The 18925-nt window shown below is 41.2% G+C and overlaps 1 protein-coding gene across 1 annotated transcript in view; it reads left to right on the forward strand.

Annotated features, from left to right (window-relative positions):
- DHX15 (DEAH-box helicase 15) overlaps positions 1-18925 on the forward strand; it is a 57607-nt gene that overhangs the window by 29398 nt on the left and 9284 nt on the right. The window contains exons 6-11 of the mRNA XM_054998819.1: positions 1945-2112; positions 5439-5525; positions 6482-6631; positions 12204-12312; positions 14054-14245; positions 17369-17491. Of these exons, the coding sequence (XP_054854794.1) occupies positions 1945-2112; positions 5439-5525; positions 6482-6631; positions 12204-12312; positions 14054-14245; positions 17369-17491 (829 nt within the window). The remainder of the gene's footprint in view (positions 1-1944; positions 2113-5438; positions 5526-6481; positions 6632-12203; positions 12313-14053; positions 14246-17368; positions 17492-18925) is intronic.

The raw sequence follows: 18925 nt of genomic DNA on the forward strand, positions 1-18925 counted from the left end.
CCTCTTCCATAAACGAGATGGCTTGCAATGACCCATATTTTTGCTGCCATAGGTAGTATCCAGGAAATCTAATCATAGACTCACCAGTTCTGTTGCATATTTGGAGAACTAAACTACAAAGAGGTCATTGAGTCATTAATCGTGTAAAAACTGTTGTCTCTTTCCTTTGGAAGCAATATTTTGTGTACAGGTGTTCATACTTGTTTCTTTGTGACTTGCATAGGTTTTACAAACCCTACCATGGCACATTCCATGTTCTTAAGTTGAATCTGTGCTTAACACTGAACTTGGTATGAAATCTGCAGTGTTCCTCTTTGAACAGGTTTTGGTCCATTGTTCCTTATTAACGTAACCTTAAACACTTTGGATACTCGTTGTTAATGTTACAGTAAGCATGCACTTTCATTATGGTCTCTACAATGAAATTGACAAGTAGTGTGGAAGTGGTACTTATTGGAGTGCATATTTTTGGTTTTCCAAATTCTGGGAAGCGAATGAGGGTTACATACCTCATGTAAACTACGGTATGGGTTACCCACTAGTGTACCTTTTACAGTCAGAGCTGGATCTGCATAGAAACTTTTTTAACACCACTAGCAGGCTGCGTGAGCATGTTCCGCATCCCGCAGGTTCCAAATAGATTTAGCCTGTCCAGCATATAGTTTTTGTTTGTTCTGTAGTAGACCAGTAGGGGGCATGCTAACCCAGACTGATAGAGGCATTTAACCTCTTATGTGGGAATACTTTTGGACAAAAGTAGTTAATACTAAGAATTTTTTTAAAAACCTTTTGGATTTCAAAAATGTGTTTATTCTTTTTAATTAGCTGCTCCTTAATTAAGGCCAGAGCTGCACCAATGTAGAGGAGTCATTTTCATAGATAAGTGACCGTTTGTGGTTGTTCCACATGTTGTGAGTTTTATACCCTGTAAAGTGATCACTAGGTGGGTGTCATTCTAGAACTTTCAATGGAGCAACAAGAAAAATGTCAATAAAAATTTAATTGTTAAAAGAAGCATATTTATGCCCTAAATACGTCATTGTTCTTGCCTGAATTGTGTATTATTTGCTTGTTTAAAACTGTAGTTTCAGAGTATTGTTGTTCAGTTGTTTAAAAGTCATTTGTCAATAACATGTCAGCTTATGTTGCCCTATATTTCCCCCCATAAAATAGGTTAACAAGAGGTGCTAGTTCCTGAAGATCAGACCGTTAAGAGTATCATAACAAGCATAAAGTTAAACGTTCTTTTTAACATATATTCTTGATTGTTCTTCCTTTTTTAAAAAAAAATGTCGATCTTTCTTAGGAACTGAGGCCAGCTTGTTGATGTTATTTAGCCTTTCTACTTCATTTTAAGCTTTTCTTGGTATTTTGCAGTTACCAAAAATACTCTTGCAGTCATTACTTATGAAGATGCCAAAATAATTCCAAGTTCTAATATAAGCCCTGACAGCTGGAACTGAGAGGGGTCCTGCTTCTCGAACATCCATGTTTATACTGTAAAGGTGTTTGTTCTCATTAGGTACAATGAAGCAAATCTTCCATATAATTGCGTTAGTGATACGTGACATTAACGCTTAATTGGCTTATTTAAAATCTCTTGCACATCAATTTCTTTTAGATTGTGAAAATTGAAAAGGTCATGAGTGCAGTTTAATATTCCTGGGTGAGAGATTTCAATTTTAGTACAATTTGTAGAGAATTAATTAGGAAATACGACTAAAAGAAAAAGGGTGTTGAATGCAAATAAGGCTGTTATGCTCATTGGAATAAAGAATATGAGGCCTGTTGGACTGCTGTGGAAATCCCATTGAAAATTCAACATGTGCTGAAATTAGTTTAAAAATAACTTGTTTTGTAGTGAGACTTTTTAAAAAAAAGTCTTCATAGCAATTAGAGATGGAAAAAAACACTTAAAGTTTTCGTGGCCTTTTTTCTTTATAGGAAATAGATGAAGCCTGTAAGAGAATAAAACGTGAAATTGATGATCTGGGCCCTGAAGTTGGTGACATTAAGATCATTCCATTATATTCGACACTTCCACCACAGCAACAGCAGAGGATTTTTGAGCCACCCCCTCCCAAAAAACAAAATGGTGCAATAGGACGGAAAGTAAGTTTATTAAAGCATGTTCTTTATTTTTAACATTTATTTGACTTCATTTCTAGATCATCTTCTTCCCCAGTAGGGACTCAAAGCTGTTTATATCATTCTTCATTTTATCCTCAAAACAGTCCTGTGAGGTAGATGTGACTGGCCCAAGGTCACCCAGCAAGCTTCCATGGGCAGAACAGGGACTTTGAACATTATGTTTCCAGATCCGAGTCTGTCTCTCTAAGCTTGTTTTTAGGCAAAAATCTGAGTTTTGTGTGTGACTCACTTGCATTGTGTGCTGCAGCTGTAATTTATTTCTGGTATTCTCCTCCCCGCCCCGCCCCCTGCCATCTCTACAGTCACAAATGGCAGATGCCAATCCATGCGGGTATTGCCTTTTACAGTAGTGAGGTGCAGCTAGCTGGTTGAACGGAACTGACATAGGAAGTGGTGGTGGTGGAGAATGCCCTCAAGTCAGAATTGACTTACGGCGACTGCTGGTGGAGTTTTCATGGCAGTTTGCCATTGCCTGCCTCTGCAACCCTGGTCTTCGTTGGAAGTCTCCTATCCAATTATTAACCGAGTCTGACCCTGTTTAGCTTCTGAGATCTGATGAGATTAGGCTCACCTGGATTATCCAGGTCAGGGCGACATAGGAAGTACATGGCAAGAACTACTGATGGTAGGGCTACTGGCAGGGCACGGGGAGGCCCACAGCTGCACACAAGCATATGGAGGTCCCAGCTTGGCCAGAAGTCGGCCATCCTCTCAGTCCTCCCCACACCCACACACCCACATCTACACACAGAGAGAGGGAGAGAGAGATGGGATCACTGGAATGTCAGGCTATGCTGTGGGTGTGGACTGTGATGGGCAGTGGACAGCCCGAACCTACACTCAGACCAATCATGAGCTCAATGCCTCGTGGTCAGTGGACGTGGGCATAGGTGCTTTTACTGACACTTGATTCTAGGGAAACATGCAAATGAGGTTGGGACATTTTTGTTAAGGAGTTCTCAGTTAAACAGAGAGTGCTCTAGGCAGAGTGCGTTCCTTGGCCTTGCCCTCTTTGTGCAATGAGTGTGCAAATAAAATATTCAGTATTTTTCAGGGAAGATAAAATTCTGCTTGTGTCTAGGCCAGTGATTTCTTTTTGTTTCGACTGTCATAGCACACATCGAAGCTGACAAAATTTAGAGCAGCATCAAGGTGGTATTGGCATGCATGTCACTAGCAATTATATTGCATTATGTTTGAATATGGATTGTACTTTGATAGCAGTGTTGGAGTTCTCTTGTTTTTAGCCAAAGAGTTAATGTTACAGAAAGTAGTTGAGAATTCCAATTTTCAGAACTTACTAGGTATCCTTAAGCACGCTTTTTTGGGCAGGGAGTGTTTCAGCCTCAGCTGAGATCTGCAGAAAGGCTATAAGCATACTAACCTGACTTACAGAGCTGCAGCCAAAATGAGGTGTTGCTTGTGGGGAAGCATGTTGAGCTTTTAAAACTTCGCATAAACGTTGCTGAACTGGTCTTTTTCAGTATCTTGCTCTAACAACCACTACTGTTTGGGGATACTGTCCACCAATACAGCTGAAATGACATGGGCTAATTCTAATGTGCATCAGTGCCAGAATTTCTGAATATATGCTGGAGATTTCAGTGCCATTTTTGTATACAGCTCAAGGGCTCTGCACATGAAAACAGTCATCTAGTGGGGGCTGCTTTAAATGGTTCAGACTTTTTGTACAGTGGCCCCAGTATGGGTGGGGGAGGGTGCGAAATGTCCCCGTGACATCATCAGTAAAGTGCAAGTCCACTGCAAGGAGATGGTGGTTGGGGGCTATTTCAGGCAGCTTGATGTGCTGCCTGGGCAATATGCCGTTGCCCTTGGAGGATTGTAACTGCTTCTCTCGATCTTTTGGTCTTGTTCTGCAGTATTTGGGAACGTTTTACTAAACTCAAGGTTTAGTAAGATTTGAGTCCGGTGGCATCTTAAAGACCAACAAGATTTTCAGGATATAAACTTTGCATGATGAAGGGAACTTTGACTCTCAAATACACTGAAAATCTTGTTGGCCTTTAAGATGCCGCTAGAACTCAGATCTTGCTGTTCATAGTCTAGTTAGGCTGTTCTTAGTGTGACTATTTAATGCAGCTGCTGTGCTAACTGTGGTTAAGTAGGTCTGACGCATGAGGTGCGAACACTGACTTTCTCAGTTGTTTTATGGCACTACCACCATTCTCTCACAGGCTACAGAGACACCTGGCTAAAGTGATGATGACTGAAAACAGTGTTTGACACAACAGCCAAGGATTTCAGTGAATTTATGGTTCAAAGCTATATTTAAAAGTTGAACAAAATACATGTAAGACTTTGCAGGAGCTCAGTCCAGACATCAAACAGTGGTTTAAGTTAAGAACCATATTTCTAAGCCCTGGCCTGAGCTTCAGAACCTATAATAGGTGGCCCATGGTTTAGATCTGTTTGTTTTTGGTCATCTGAGCCCTCAGCTTCATATATTTTGTTCATGTCTCCCTGGGGTGCAGTAGCCTCTAGAGGTGAAGCAACAGCTATGAATAGGGTTTGCTAGTTCAGACAGAATGCAAAGCCATGGTTAAATTACATGAAGTAAAGCTGCCTCCAGATATTACCCTTAACCACAGTTGAGAACATCTTCTTGGGCTCAGACCTAATCCTTGTGCTCACTTCGCCCACAGAGAATTGTTAAAATCTAACTCTGGTTACTCCCCACATAAAAATGTAGGTTCATGGGTTAACCAGAGTTGGTTTTTCCCTTCACAGTTCTGGTTAGTGGAAGGAAAAATAACTCCGATTACATGCTTTCTTACATCTTGGGTAACCAGAGCTAGTTCTTAAACTTGGGCGGGGGGGGGGGGGGAGATGAGTAAGGCCAGCAACAGGTGAGTTTGTGTGTGTTTTTACTTAACTGTGGTTAAGTTTCATACCTGGCTGCAGCCTATGGCTTGCTATGATGTCTGAATTGAATCAGAGCAACAGACAATATCTATTTTTTATACAAAGTGCAGCATCAGTGTTTGGATTATTTCAAGCTAGCTTGATAATACTGATATTGAATTAACAGACCAGAATTTGGAAAGTTGTAGAAAACTGCAATTTAAAAGAATCAGCCACAATATTCCCATTAAGACATCTGTAGTTTACAGCACTAAAAGTTTTCTTCCTATTCAACCTTTCAACTACTAAATAGACCTTCCATTAAAACTGAGTTATATTTTCATATCGTTGTAGCATTCTTATGTTGACAACATTTGTGCCATATTTTGTTGAAAGACTGATTGTAATTCTTAACTTCTCAACAGGTGGTTGTATCTACTAATATCGCTGAGACATCACTAACAATAGATGGTGTCGTGTTTGTCATTGATCCTGGGTTTGCTAAGCAAAAGGTAAATATAAGTCCTTTCAAACAGGACTGTTCCCCCTTGGAAGAGAAGATGGAACTACTGTGGAATTAGTCTACTGTTTTCTACTTTTATTCTTGCTGTGGGGTGAAGCCGCAGTGAAAAATTAAGTATTGTTGGGTAGATACGACTTGACTTCAAGCCTTTTTTTTAAAAAGCCACATTTCAGAACAAGTCTCTTTAGTAGTATTTTAAGCTTGATTTTGAAATATGCATTTGAAACTATAGATTGAGGAATAGAGAAGTAAAAGGGTTGACATTAAAACTTCATACTTCTTATAGATTAGTCATTACTTGTACCTCAAAATCTGTATAAAGTCTGCAGATTGTTTTGTCTTTAATGGGCATGAAGTTTACTATAAAGCACATCTTACATGTTTCATGAGGCAAATTATTTATACTTTAATGCTTTGTATCTTCAGGAACAACATTGTAGTTTAGCTTGTGGCCTTGATGGTGCATTTATTGACCTGCTAGTGTTTTGACTATTCAGCTTCTGAGAAAATTGAAGTTGTTTTGTGCCTGAGAATAACTTTAGCAAACAGTATACAGGCAACACTTTAACATGCTAGGAGCGGGGGAATCCCTCTCCAGAATCAGGACAGTGGGAGCTTAATAAGGGACTAGCAAAAAAATTAATAAAAGAGATTTTTAAAATATAAGAGTCAATAATTGCATTTCAAGCACCTAACGGTATGATGTTTGGTTATGTGTTCCATTTTTTAAATTTCTCTCCTCACATTTCATAGGCTTCCTTAGTGGTTTATGAAAGTGTTAAAATGCGTAACCAGCAGTGTCAAAATATAAACACTTTAGATCAATTTAAAAAAGTAAAAATAGATGTGTTGTTGTGGGAATGACATTCATAATAATTTGAGATATTAAGTTGTGATTGTGTCCTGTTTCTGACCCCCCCCCCCCCGCATCCCCATCAAATATAGGTATACAATCCTCGTATAAGAGTAGAATCTCTCTTGGTGACTGCAATAAGCAAAGCTTCTGCTCAGCAAAGGGCTGGTCGTGCTGGTCGTACTAGACCAGGCAAATGTTTTCGACTGTATACAGAGAAGGCTTACAAAACTGAGATGCAGGTACGTAGCATGGAGTTAGAGAGTAAATTTGATAATCATAATGCTGAGTATCGCATTGGATCTTAATGCAGGAGGTCAAATCTTTTTATCATAGCCTGTAATAATGGCCTCAGGTTGCAGTTAGAAAGATTATTATTTTCAAGGAGACTGATCTGCTTCCTTAAAATACATTTTTGGTTATGAAAATCTGTGTTTCAGATTATCGGGCTGTCATTTCATACTTCTGCGATCTTCAAGATTTGCAGTGTTCTCAGTTCTTAAGCTGTTCTGATGTCACTTTTATGTCATATTTGTTTTCAAAGGGATTAGACTGGAATAATGCTGCATAGGATTGCAGTGTTAGAGGCAGACCATACACAAATATCAACTTGCTTGACCATCAGGATTTGAGTCCAGTGGTACCTTAGAGACCAACAAGATTTTCAAGTTGTAAACTGTCAAGAGTCAAAGCTCCCTTGAAGAAGAAGCAAGCTCTGACTCGTAAAAGCTTATATTGTGAAAATCTTGTTGGTCTCTGAGGTGCCACTGGACTCAAACCCTGCTGTTCTACTGTAGACCAACACAGTTCCTGACCTTTTGAAACTTCTTGACCATGATGCATCAAATGACCTTCTGTAGGAGACTAGATGGGTGATTAACCATGGTTGAAGTATGTACTTTGTTGTTTCAATAATTAATAAACAGTTGTCAGATTTCATTATAACAATTACATCATTGTCATCTTTAGTTCTTGCATAATGTGTTAATTTAGACCTAATTGCATATTCATGTAATTATTTTCCTAGTCTCCAATTGTGGGAATTCTCTTTCTAGCACTTAGCATAAAGAATTTTGGCTGCTACTATCCCTTATTTACATATTTTGTATATGCCCGTAAGAATGTTAGCAGTTTGAGGTGGATTTTCATCTCAGTTGTTCTGTTAATTGCTCTTACAGCACAGAGTTTCTTAATAAAAGCACAAGTGTGCTAAAACGAAAATCTATTCCTGTTTCCTTTTTACATTTTTACCCTTAAATTTCCAGCATAGAAGATCAGTACAAACCCACAGTTTTATACAATTTTAAATGTATACTATACAGTGATGGATCTGATGGTATAAGTTCTTATTTATCAATATATTTTATTTATTTTACAAAATGTATACACTCCTTTTCTGCCTTCAGCAGGGTCACTAAGGGAATTTATACCAGATTTTACCTTTGCAACTCAAGGTAGTATCAATTTTATTTATTTATTTGGTGTTTTTCTACCTGCATTTCTCACTGAAACTCATGGTAGACTATACAGTAAATCATACACAGTCAATCAAAAGCGCACTTAACTCCTCTCCCCAAATAAATGCCTGCCATGGGAGGAGACAGTCTTTCAGGCAGTGAAGATTGTAGGCCGTGAAGGGCTTTAAAGGCTATAGTTGGCGCCTTGAATTGAACTTTGAATCAAACTAGTAGCCAGTTTAGCTGCTTATAAATGAACAAAATGTGTTCCTGTTGCACAGCCGCTGACAAGATTCAAAGTGCTGCATTCTGAACTAGTACTAGTCTTCAGTGACAGCCCCACATAAGAGTAGTCCCATTGTGACACATGGATTAGCATAGCCAAGCCTATGGAATCTAAAGAATTCTCCCCAGAAGGAACTCCTGAGTACTGCACCCACCTGCCTTTCTTTTCCAAACAGCAAATGCCAGCCAGGGCTGGATCTATGGTTGCCGGTGCCCAGGGCAACCAAAGACTGGCCACTCGTGTGCGCACACGCTCCCAGCGCTGCTTGATGATGTCACTTCTATGACGACATCACGCAGGGCGGCGCATGCTGCCCCATGGCAAGCCGGCTGTCTCAGCGTGCCATGGAGCTGGTGGCGGCAGCGCGAGTGGCTTGGAGGCTGTCCACGCCATTCGCCTGCCCCGCAGGACGAGGTGGCCGGCTCGCCGCGCGCCCCCTGTCCTGCAGGGGAGGCGAATGGTGTGGGTGGCCCCCCAAGCACCCACGCTGCCTTTCACCTGTCCCGCAGGACAGGGGGCGCGCTTGCCACGTGCCCCCTGTCCTGCCGCCCGCACACTCCTGGGGCTGGCAGCTGCGCCCGGCACCCCCTCTTTGGCGGTGCTGGGGGCAGACTACCCCGCCTGCCCCCCCCCCCCCGTCGATCTGGCCCTGATGTCCACCTCAGACAAGTAGCTCTATTCCCACCAAAGCACTAGCCTTTACAACCAGCATTACCTGTGACTTGTCTATATTCAGCTTCAAGTTGTTCTACTCTATTCACTGGGCCATGGCTTCAAAGTTTTGCCTCAGAGCCAAGATGGATGCATTTGGAGGCTTAGATAATGGAATACAGAGCTGGGTGTCATCTGCATATGGTTGCTATCTAACCCCAAACCTCTGGGTGATCTCATTTATCAGCTTCATATAAATATTGAAAAGCGTACATGACCAAAAAGAATCTGAGACAGTCTGGTTGCCCCCTAAGTTCATACTATATGAAAAATTAATACTAAATCTCCAATAATTTTCCAGACATCAGTACTTAGTACTGATGCTTGGTTAAAATTTGCTTGGTTAAATTTTTTTAGTTTTCTGTGTATCATGGCATTGTACCTTCTAAAGAAATTGGCTGGTCTTCATGCAGACAATCTAAGTAGCACAGTGGTGCCATATGTTGGAAAGTCCAGCAAAAGATGAGCTAGACTACTGTAACACTTTTCCTGGGTCTACCCTTAATGGGTCCTCAGAAACTTCAATTGATACAGAATGTAGCAGCTCATCTGTAAACTGCAGCAAGCTGATAAGAATAGGTGGTACCTCTTCAAGGCAGCCTGTGTTTCCAGCGTCAGTTCAAGGTGCAGGTTCTTAACTTGAAAACCCTTCATTACTGGGGTTCATGTATCTGAAGTTCTTCCTTTCCCTGTGCATCAAATATACTTCTCTCAGCAGCTCTTACTCCCCACACCATCTCCCAAGGGGGCTTGATCCTCCTGAGCCCTCATGGGTTTGTTCAGTCATTGCTCTGCCCCTCTAGAATACTTTAGTCTGTAGTGGCTTTCAGGGAAGTTTTCAAGGCAGCTTTGTTTAGAAAGCCTTTCTGTTGCATTTTGCAAAAAATTGCTGTTATGTGTTGATTGCTTTTGGCTTGGCTGTTGGTGCTGCTTGTTGTTTTTGTCTTTTAAAAATATTTCTGATAGTTGGCTGCTGCCTGCTAACTATAGTTGTAGATCTTGGCTCAGATCCAGCTGCCTTCAGGTGGAGGAGTGGGGAATCAAACCCAGTTCTCCAGATTAGAGTCCCGCGCTTAACCACACCAGACTGGCTCTCAGTGCCTAGCACTTTCCTTATTATATTACAGTGCCCAGAAATGAGTTGTGTTAGGTCTTGTGCAGATGGAACCACAAGTGGGGTCAGAATAAGTTTGACTTGGTGGCTAGCCCTTTTTTTTTTTGCATTTCCATTCATACAAGAGGTCTAGCTCCAGGTGGCATTGTGCACAGCTCCAACTTGGTGGTTTTGTAAAAATAATAATTAGTATAGGACCTGATGGCATGTTGATTTATATACCACCTTTGACTTCTTTGAGAAATACGGCCTAAATTGTTTTAAATAAATAACGAGATGGAAAATTCCTCAAAGGGGGCAGATAAAGTACTGTGCAAGTGCTCTCCGTATGGACAGGCAAACTGACAGCAAGTGGTAGCAAAGGAAGGGAAAGAAAATCCTCCAGAGTGTTGCAAGGAAAGGAGGAGGGACAGACTTTCTTTTTCCACCCTGCTCCTTCCCAACATGAGCACTGTGGTGTCTTTGCAGAGGGCTGAATTGAAGATCCAGGACTTTGTAAGACTGTAGTAGCTTCATAGCGCTAGAACTGAGAGGTAGAGGGGTAAAGAACAGCCTTCTGACTTCCTCAGCACATTCCTCCCAAACCATTATGAATCTATTTTTCTGTAGTCTTGTGGAATGTAGGGTTGGAGGTCTGGAGTTTCTAAGCTCCAATCCACACTTCTGCACCACTATAAAGAAATTATCCCTTAGCAAACTTGTTCACTTGCTTACTGTAGGTAGTGAACTTATTCCTGTTGTTTGAATTTAAAAACTTTCACACTGCAGCATTTTGTTGGGGGTCCTCACTAGTCACCATGTCCAGTAGGGCTGTGCACGGGTGGGTAGATTCGGTATGAAACCGATTAGGAATACCCCCAAATCCGGAGCAGCTTCGAGGTTCGGGAATTGCTTCGGTATGCTCCATGAGCATACTGAAGCGAGGGGGGGAACTCCCCACCACCACTACCACCACCACCCACCCTCCCTGGGGCAACCCCTCCACCCCCCACCCACCCCTGGGGAGACACCCCCACCCCGGGGAGATCCCTCCACCCCCACCCAACCCTGGGAAGATCCCTCCAACCCCCACCCACTTACCTGGGTTATCAGCTGGGCGGTGGTGGCAGCACAAGGCTGCGTGGCCTGGAACCAGTTGGCTCCTCTGCCACTGTCGCGCTGCCGCCTGAGCCTGCAGGGTGGTGGGGAAGGCCAGAGCCGCCGCCTCTGGCCCTTCCTGCCCCTCAAATGGCTGCCGTGGCGCCGGCATATTGTGGCCATTTGAGGGGCAGGAAGGGTCAGAGGAGGCAGCTCCGGCTTTCCCCACCACCCCGCAGGCTTGGGCAGCAGCGCGATGGCGGCAGAGGAGTCGGCCTGGAGCCACCACAAGGTAGGTGGCAGGGGAGATGGGGGGTTAATGTTTAAAGGGCCCCACCGCTGCTTGCAAGCAGCAGCGGGGCCCTTTAAACAAGCCCCGAAGCATTTCTGAATGCTTCGAAAAGCTTTGCTTCAGTATTCCGAAGCGGGGCCAGCATGCTGGCCCCACTTCGGGGAATACCAAAGCATTCCGAATCGGGATGCTTCGGGTAACTTTACCGAAAAACCGAAGCGCACAGCCCTGATGTCCAGTAATAAAACACCCTGTGCCAGTTGCTGGAAACAGCAAAATCAACAAGGATGGAGTCTCTCCATATTTTGTGCTTCCCAGGTATGCTGAAAAATAAAACTCCATAAGTTAATTGAAAAAAAATAGTTTGACAAAGACGAAATATGCTCTTGTATGTGGGTGGCGAGATATGTTGTTTTCGTACTTGGTTAAAGCCCCAGTGAGTGGAAGAGTAAGAATGTGTGTAACAATCTAGAACTGCTGTTTCATCTTGGGCTCTGTGGCTGTGGTTGCACGAGGACCACATGAAAGAAATATGGACGTCCCTCTGACAGTTGCTATAGAGGCATTTTCCACAGTTCTGTAGTTTCAAATGGATAGCTGTGTTGGTCTACAGTCAAAGAGCAAGAGCCAGGTCCAATAGCACCTTAAAGACTAACTAGCTTTCTAAGGTATGAGCTTTGACTCTCGAAAGCTCATACCTTGGAAATAGCTGGTCTTTAAGGTGCTGTTGGACCTGGCGCTTGCTCCACAGTTGTTATGAATCAGGGTGATAGTGTTTGCCTGATTTATGACACTGGGGAGGGTTTTATGAGGGTTTTATGAACTTGAACTTGAGGAAAAGGGAAAGGAATTTTTTTGTATGTGTTTTCTTTTCTAGGACAACACCTATCCGGAAATTTTGAGGTCTAATTTGGGTTCTGTGGTATTACAGCTGAAGAAACTTGGTATAGATGACTTGGTTCACTTTGATTTTATGGATCCACCAGGTATATTTTGTCCATTTTCTAAACTCTTCTTCTGAACCTGCAGTAAGCAATCTCTTGCGTCTGGTTTTCTTTTCAACTGGGTACTCAGCATAAGCTGTATACAGGCTTCAGCATGATGACGCCTTGTGATTTCCTTGTGCTCAGGGTCTCCTGTAAACTTGGCTCTCATCTTCACATAGAACTTGGACACACCAGAAATCCGCAGCCCGGGGGGCCCCTGTTACTCGGCCTGCTAATACTGCACGCACGGCTCTCCACATCTAGCAATTTCAGCAAGGCTCTGAGTGCAAGACTGCGCTGGCCAGTTCTTCTTTCCTGCCAACATTATTTTTTAATCCGGCTTTGCTACTGAAACAAAATATATTTAGGTTCCTGTAACTGTAATAAGTGCCCTAGAGAGCAATACCTAGCAGGTCTGCATAAAATCCTACTCAACAGATCCTTCAGTGGGGCTTATGTCTAGGCTTATGTCCTAGCTTTCCACATACAGAAGGTGTAGTTTTCCTGCCTCCTCCTTACTGCTTGCAGGCTTTCCCAACTTTTAGGGTTATTCCTGGGGTCACAGGATCTGTGCAGGATCAGCTACACAAGTTAGTGAGGGGAGTAAAGGAAGGACGTGACGCTGAAACAGCTCACTCATTCGCAAGGGCAGCTTCGCTGAGGGGAGGGGCAATTTCATCCTTTTTGGACCTTATGAAAGAATCTCCACTGATAGAAAATTAATTCAGGTAATTAGCTTTTACTTTGCGTGTTATTAAGCTGATTGCACTACAGCTATTCCCAGGTAGAGAATGTTGTCCAGTGCTGAAGACTTTTTCAGCGTTGAGCAACTTTCAAGCCTCAAACTCCAGAGCAACTTCATATTTTAAAACAAACTTGTCTGCTGTTACTGGTCAGTTGATTGGCATTTTAATGCAGCAGACATGGCGTCAACCCACAAACAGGCTAGGTCCAGGAAGTAACATACTAAATTTCAGGGCGTGGTTATGCATTTTGATGCTGGGTTGGCTTAGCTCACAGCCTTTTGACCATACTTTTCCATATGTATATTGGGGATTATAACTGAAGTACTTTGCAAGGTTCGTGAATCTAAACAAGAAAATGAGTCGAAGTACTGCCGTGACTAATCCGTGTTGCTGTATGGCATATAAAAATGAAAGCTGCTGTCCCTTCTCTACTCTGTTGATGACAATGCGGTTGCAAGAGAATGAGTCCCTCCTTGGTCCCTCCTGCAATTTGCTTGGTCCACAGTATCACTTGGATGGCAATGTTGATCTCGTTTTATATTATTTTCTATTAAAGCTTTTAATTTCAATGTCTTAAGTAGATTTTCTTGTGTGACACTAAAGGATAGGAAGAATGTGCCTTAGGCTACAGAGACAAGTGAGGTTTATTTCAAATATACCATAACCAATTTCCATTCTTATAAACAGTCTGAAAGACTTGGACCTTGTGTTTTATTATGTAAATAAAGCCTGCAGATTAGCACATTTAACCTGTCCATAATTGATTATCACCCCGGTCTTTGATTTTTGTCAAATGCAACATTAAGAGTGAACTCCGGAGTTTTATTTGATGTAATTGTTGCTGGATCTCAGTAATCTAATTTCACAGCTTGTTTCCTAATTTTATTGACTAGAGAAGTAAAAAATAGTGTTTATAATGTGATGTTTTTGTTTACTAAAGGCAGCTTCACTAGCAAGTGTACTTACGTACCACCACCACCCCTGTAATTTTTCAGCTCCAGAAACCTTGATGAGAGCCCTAGAGCTTTTGAATTACCTGGCTGCTTTAAACGATGATGGAGACTTGACTGAATTGGGATCCATGATGGCAGAATTTCCACTCGATCCACAGCTGGCTAAAATGGTTATTGCAAGTTGCGACTACAACTGTTCTAATGAGATTCTATCTATTACTGCCATGTTGTCAGGTAATAGCAGGGACAGAGATGCCAATCAAAACACAAGTCTCCAATTAGGGGAAGCTCGTAGTAGCGTTCCTGCAACAGAACTCATAACCTTAATTTTAAAAAAGCTGGAATTGTGCCTTTCGAAGTTACTGTATAGTATGGTTGATAACGGAGTAAAGATGATAAATGAAATCAACACTGAAACGAAAGAAGTCATTGTGTGTGATGTAACTCTTCTCGTGGCAGCTAAAAATCTCTGTCTATTGAGGATTCCAAATCCTAAGAATGCACTTCTATCAGAAATTGCCCATGTGCCTGGTTTCTGTTACAATAGTTGTACTTCGAGGCCTGTAACTTGTGATTGCTAACTATGTAACAAGCAAATTCCAGGCTTCTGAAGAGTTTTGCAAGCTTACTACATAAACTTCCTTCCATTGTTAAAAGAAATACTAGAGAAAGAGAGAACAATCATATTACTTTTTCATATTCTTTTAAAAAGTGGCAGATATAGATATGATAAAGTTGCCTTGTCTGAATAGCCGTGTTTTGTTACAACAGACAAGTTTTACTGGGGCTGAAATCCAGTGAACTACCAAGGCAGACTTGTGGACCCGAACCTGCCTAGTGGGAATATTTAAATTTAGAACAGCACAACACAAACTATCACACGTTGTTCTTTATAGTTTCCAGAGTGGTTTGCCATGTAGCTCAGAAGATCACGGAATGAAAGCCCAAATTTCTCTTGGGCATATGGAATTAGCTTGTGATTTTTTTTTTTTGGCTCCCAGATAGGGTTTCTTTTTTTCAGAAAAAGCACAGGGCAGAAAAAAAGATGCTGTGCTTAAAACATTCCTTTACTTAAGGAACTTACTGTATTCTACTGTCTGCTGTCCATTATGGTAATAAGTATGTTGCCATCTCACAGAGTTAGAAAAAGTATTTTGTTTTGATCATCCCTGAAATAGGCAAGTTCATGCAGACAGTAACATAATGGTTTTGGGTAATATGAGCAACCCCTTGATTATTTCCGCTTATGAACATTAATGGTATTTTTCTAAAAAACAAAAAACAAGCCACAATGTTTGTTGCAGAGTTATGACAGTTCAGACTCAGAGCAGATGGGCAGGGCAGAATCTCATTGTTTAAAGAAAATTGTAGCCTTATTTGCGGATGTGGTGGTAGGTTGATGCCTACCTTTTTGAGCCGTGCATTTTCCTCAAACCGGACAGACTTGAGCTAAGAGAGCACCATCAACTGTGTATATTGTAATTCCTTTGCTGTATAAGTAAACATTTTGGAGAAAGGAATCTTGCCCTCCTCCATGTGGATTCTTCACAGGATATGCTTACATATTCTAGTTTCATTCAACTAAGAATGTGTGTACACAATCATCAGTACCCTATTAAGAATACATAGTCTTAGAAGATCTTCGTTCTGTGGGAGAGTTTTTCTCTGGGTGCCTAAATTGCTACCTTTAAACTCCTGTTGCTTTCAAAAATTATCTACCAACAGAGCCAATGGAAATAATCACTCTTGAACAAGATAGTGTTCAGATAATTATTACAGAACAGATTCAATACAAGGTTCAGAATATTTTGTGTTAGACATTAGGGTGAATCTAAAAGAAATGGGAACATAGCATTACTGACCAAAGTTACCTAAACAAAAGTATTTTTGTTTGTTTAAATAGTTATGGCTTTGATAATTAAGCTGATGAAAATTAATACTGCTCTTCATTCCACAACTTGCAGTATAGAATTGATTAATTTTTTAGCTGTCATATTTATTACTTGGATCATTGAATCATTGGAATAATACCATCATACTAGGATTAGATCCTCAGCTTTCAAACCAGTTTAAATTTCCTTTTTCTAGATATTGGGCTTTATTTGCTTTTGAAGAAAGTCTTTCGATTTCTGCTTTTGTTTTTTCAAATTATGCGCAGTTAAAGGCAACTTTTGCAGTATTGCTGTTGGCATATTGCAGTTGTGTGCAATATTCAGTTTATGCATCATTACAATTCTTTTCCTGGTGCCTATGTTCTTTTAGAATGATGAAATACAAATTTTAAAATTGTATACAGTTGAAAAAGCAATCGTGATTGGAACTTTATGGTTTTGGTTGTGACCAAGCCAAAAATATCATGGAGTTTTAAAGAAACAGGGGGACCTTCATCCTGTTCTTTCATCATTCAAATGATTATTTGTTTCATTTAAGTGCACACGCAACTTCGGAGTGAAATGCTATTTTTGTATCTAAATTTTAGGGAAAAGCCTTTGCTCTTTCTTCATACATAAAAACCTATAATTTTATACAAGGCTGAGAAACGAGCAATGCATTAAATGAGCTGATTTATGGAGTGCTTGTTTACTATAAATAGTGAAGTCATTGCTTATCGACATTAATTATACTCCATTCTGACATTATAAATTAAATTTGGAGGATGACTTACTTAAAGAGAAATTAATGTCTAAGGGGAACAAATAGGGTCACAATCCACCGAATGCAGATTTATTGATTACGGTCTGATAAAGCTGCTGGGCGGTCTACCTTCCACCACTGCCGCTGTCATCAAGGCCCTGGACTGCAGTAGATGCACGTTTATTTATGTTTGTTTCTGTGTGACCGTGCTGATAGCAATGCCTGCTGTTGGTGGCAGAGCTATAACAAAATTTAATATCCTTTGCCAATGGAATCTTAATGGTTTTCTCTGGTGGTTCTTGCAGAATACCCTTCCTTCCCTCAAAAGGCTGTTGTCCCTAGACTACTACTCTGGAAAAAGAACACCGCATTGTGTCTACGGCATTAGGTAGAGCTATCAGCATTTGGTTTTCCACTAAGGTCACATGATCCACCCAGTACACAACTCTGGCACTTTGATGGCCTTCAGAATAGAATTTTTGATGCCTACTTCTAGTCAAAATAATCAGGCACTCTGTAGCTTTGAAACCCTCTTGTCTTGCAGATGTGGTTAGGTGTTGATGTACCAAATCAAGGTAGTAGACAGTCCAAGATGCAGTTGGAGGCCATCCTGCCCTGCCCTATGCTCTGTGAACTGACCTAGCTAGGCCTTGTTCCTCTATCTGTGAATGCGTGACTCATCGATATGGGCGTTTGTGTTGGGCCCATACCAACCTTGTTTAGTCCCACAGTGTTTTGTTCGCCCCACGGAAGCCAAGAAAGCGGCAGATGAGGCCAAGATGAGGTTCGCCCACATAGATGGAGATCATCTGACCTTGCTGAATGTCTATCATGCTTTCAAACAAAGTAAGTATCAACGGTGATACGGGTATTTGCATGATGTTGAAAGTTTGGCTCTGTACTCACTGCAGCTGTAGCTCTTGCAGAGAGTGCTGAATGCTTATGTATCGCCACATACTTACATACTTATGTGCAGTATGCACGTAAAGCATGCACAATACTTTAAGCTGGTATAGTGTAGTTGTTGAGACTGAATTACAGACCAGAAGGTCCCCAGACTCTCATTTCTGCTATGAATGCACAAGGGAGGCTCAGGCAAACCACCTTTTTCCTCACCATTCCCTCCTAATGGTGACCCAACCTGCATGGTTGTGTAGGTTCTCCATCAGTTTTAAGAATTTAATGTTTTTGTATAAAAACAACTATTTTGATGTATTCTTAGTGCCAGTTGTGAATTATTTGTGTAAGTTCTGCCACCACCCCATGCCTAAGTGGAAAACGTTTCTCTGCATTCACCAGGGTTGGGGGAAGAGTGTTTCTTTCTGAGGGCAGCTGTGGGACACTGCTGTAAAGGAGAGTCTGATCTTGAGAAGTGGGAACTTCTCACCAGAATTACAGAGATAAAAAGCTTCTTAGCATGTATGGTTCCCGACCAATGTGGTTAGGTGACCTAAACATTGATAGATTGATAACTAAGAGAGACTTTTTAAATCTGTGTGTACATTAATGAATTGAACACAGATAGAAAACCTGTTGATAGAAAACCTGCCAGTCTCGAAAGTTTAGGGATTCTTCTGAATATTAACATTTTTATTACAAATGAGAAAATCATAAATTCAGTGTTACACGTTTTTGCTTGGGGCATACAAGTTATTCTGACATTTTTGAATAACTGACATAATATATCTTCCTCTGCTCTGAGCCGATGCATAGTAGCAATTTGGTGTTATAATGGGCAATTCTTTCCCTCCCTCTCTTTTGCCTGATGTCTCTTCATTGGCTGGCAGATTTCAGTATGGCATCTTGATAAAGTTGCTCACAATTTACAATATGAGAATTATTCTGAAGAAGATTGAGTAATGGAAGAGCAGTGTGATTCAGAGGATAGTGAATAATTATGATAATGTTAGATACTGTTTGGTTCATGCGTGTTGTATGCATTTGGTCTGCCAATTACATTACTCTTCAATCAAGTCTGCTTGAGAAGTTAGCAAGCTCAAAATGACAAAAAGCAATGATAAAGTAGTTCTGAAGAATTACCGTAAATGATACCCTGGGTCTCAGTTTTTATTTTCCATCAATGGCTCTCGTGTCAAAACTGTTACCTATTTCTGTAAAACAGCAGGCTTTCATGAAAGTTTACATGGCGTTTGATTTGCACTTGCATAATTTATGAACTGTCAATTTGAAAACAAGGGATTGGCTGAGAGTTCATAAAAATGACTCAGAATAGGTTCATTTCTCCTGTAAATCGCTCAAATAAGCAAAAGTGGAGCCTTC

The sequence above is a fragment of the Eublepharis macularius genome, chromosome 15, assembly GCF_028583425.1.
Source record: "Eublepharis macularius isolate TG4126 chromosome 15, MPM_Emac_v1.0, whole genome shotgun sequence".
Lineage (NCBI taxonomy): Eukaryota > Metazoa > Chordata > Lepidosauria > Squamata > Eublepharidae > Eublepharis > Eublepharis macularius.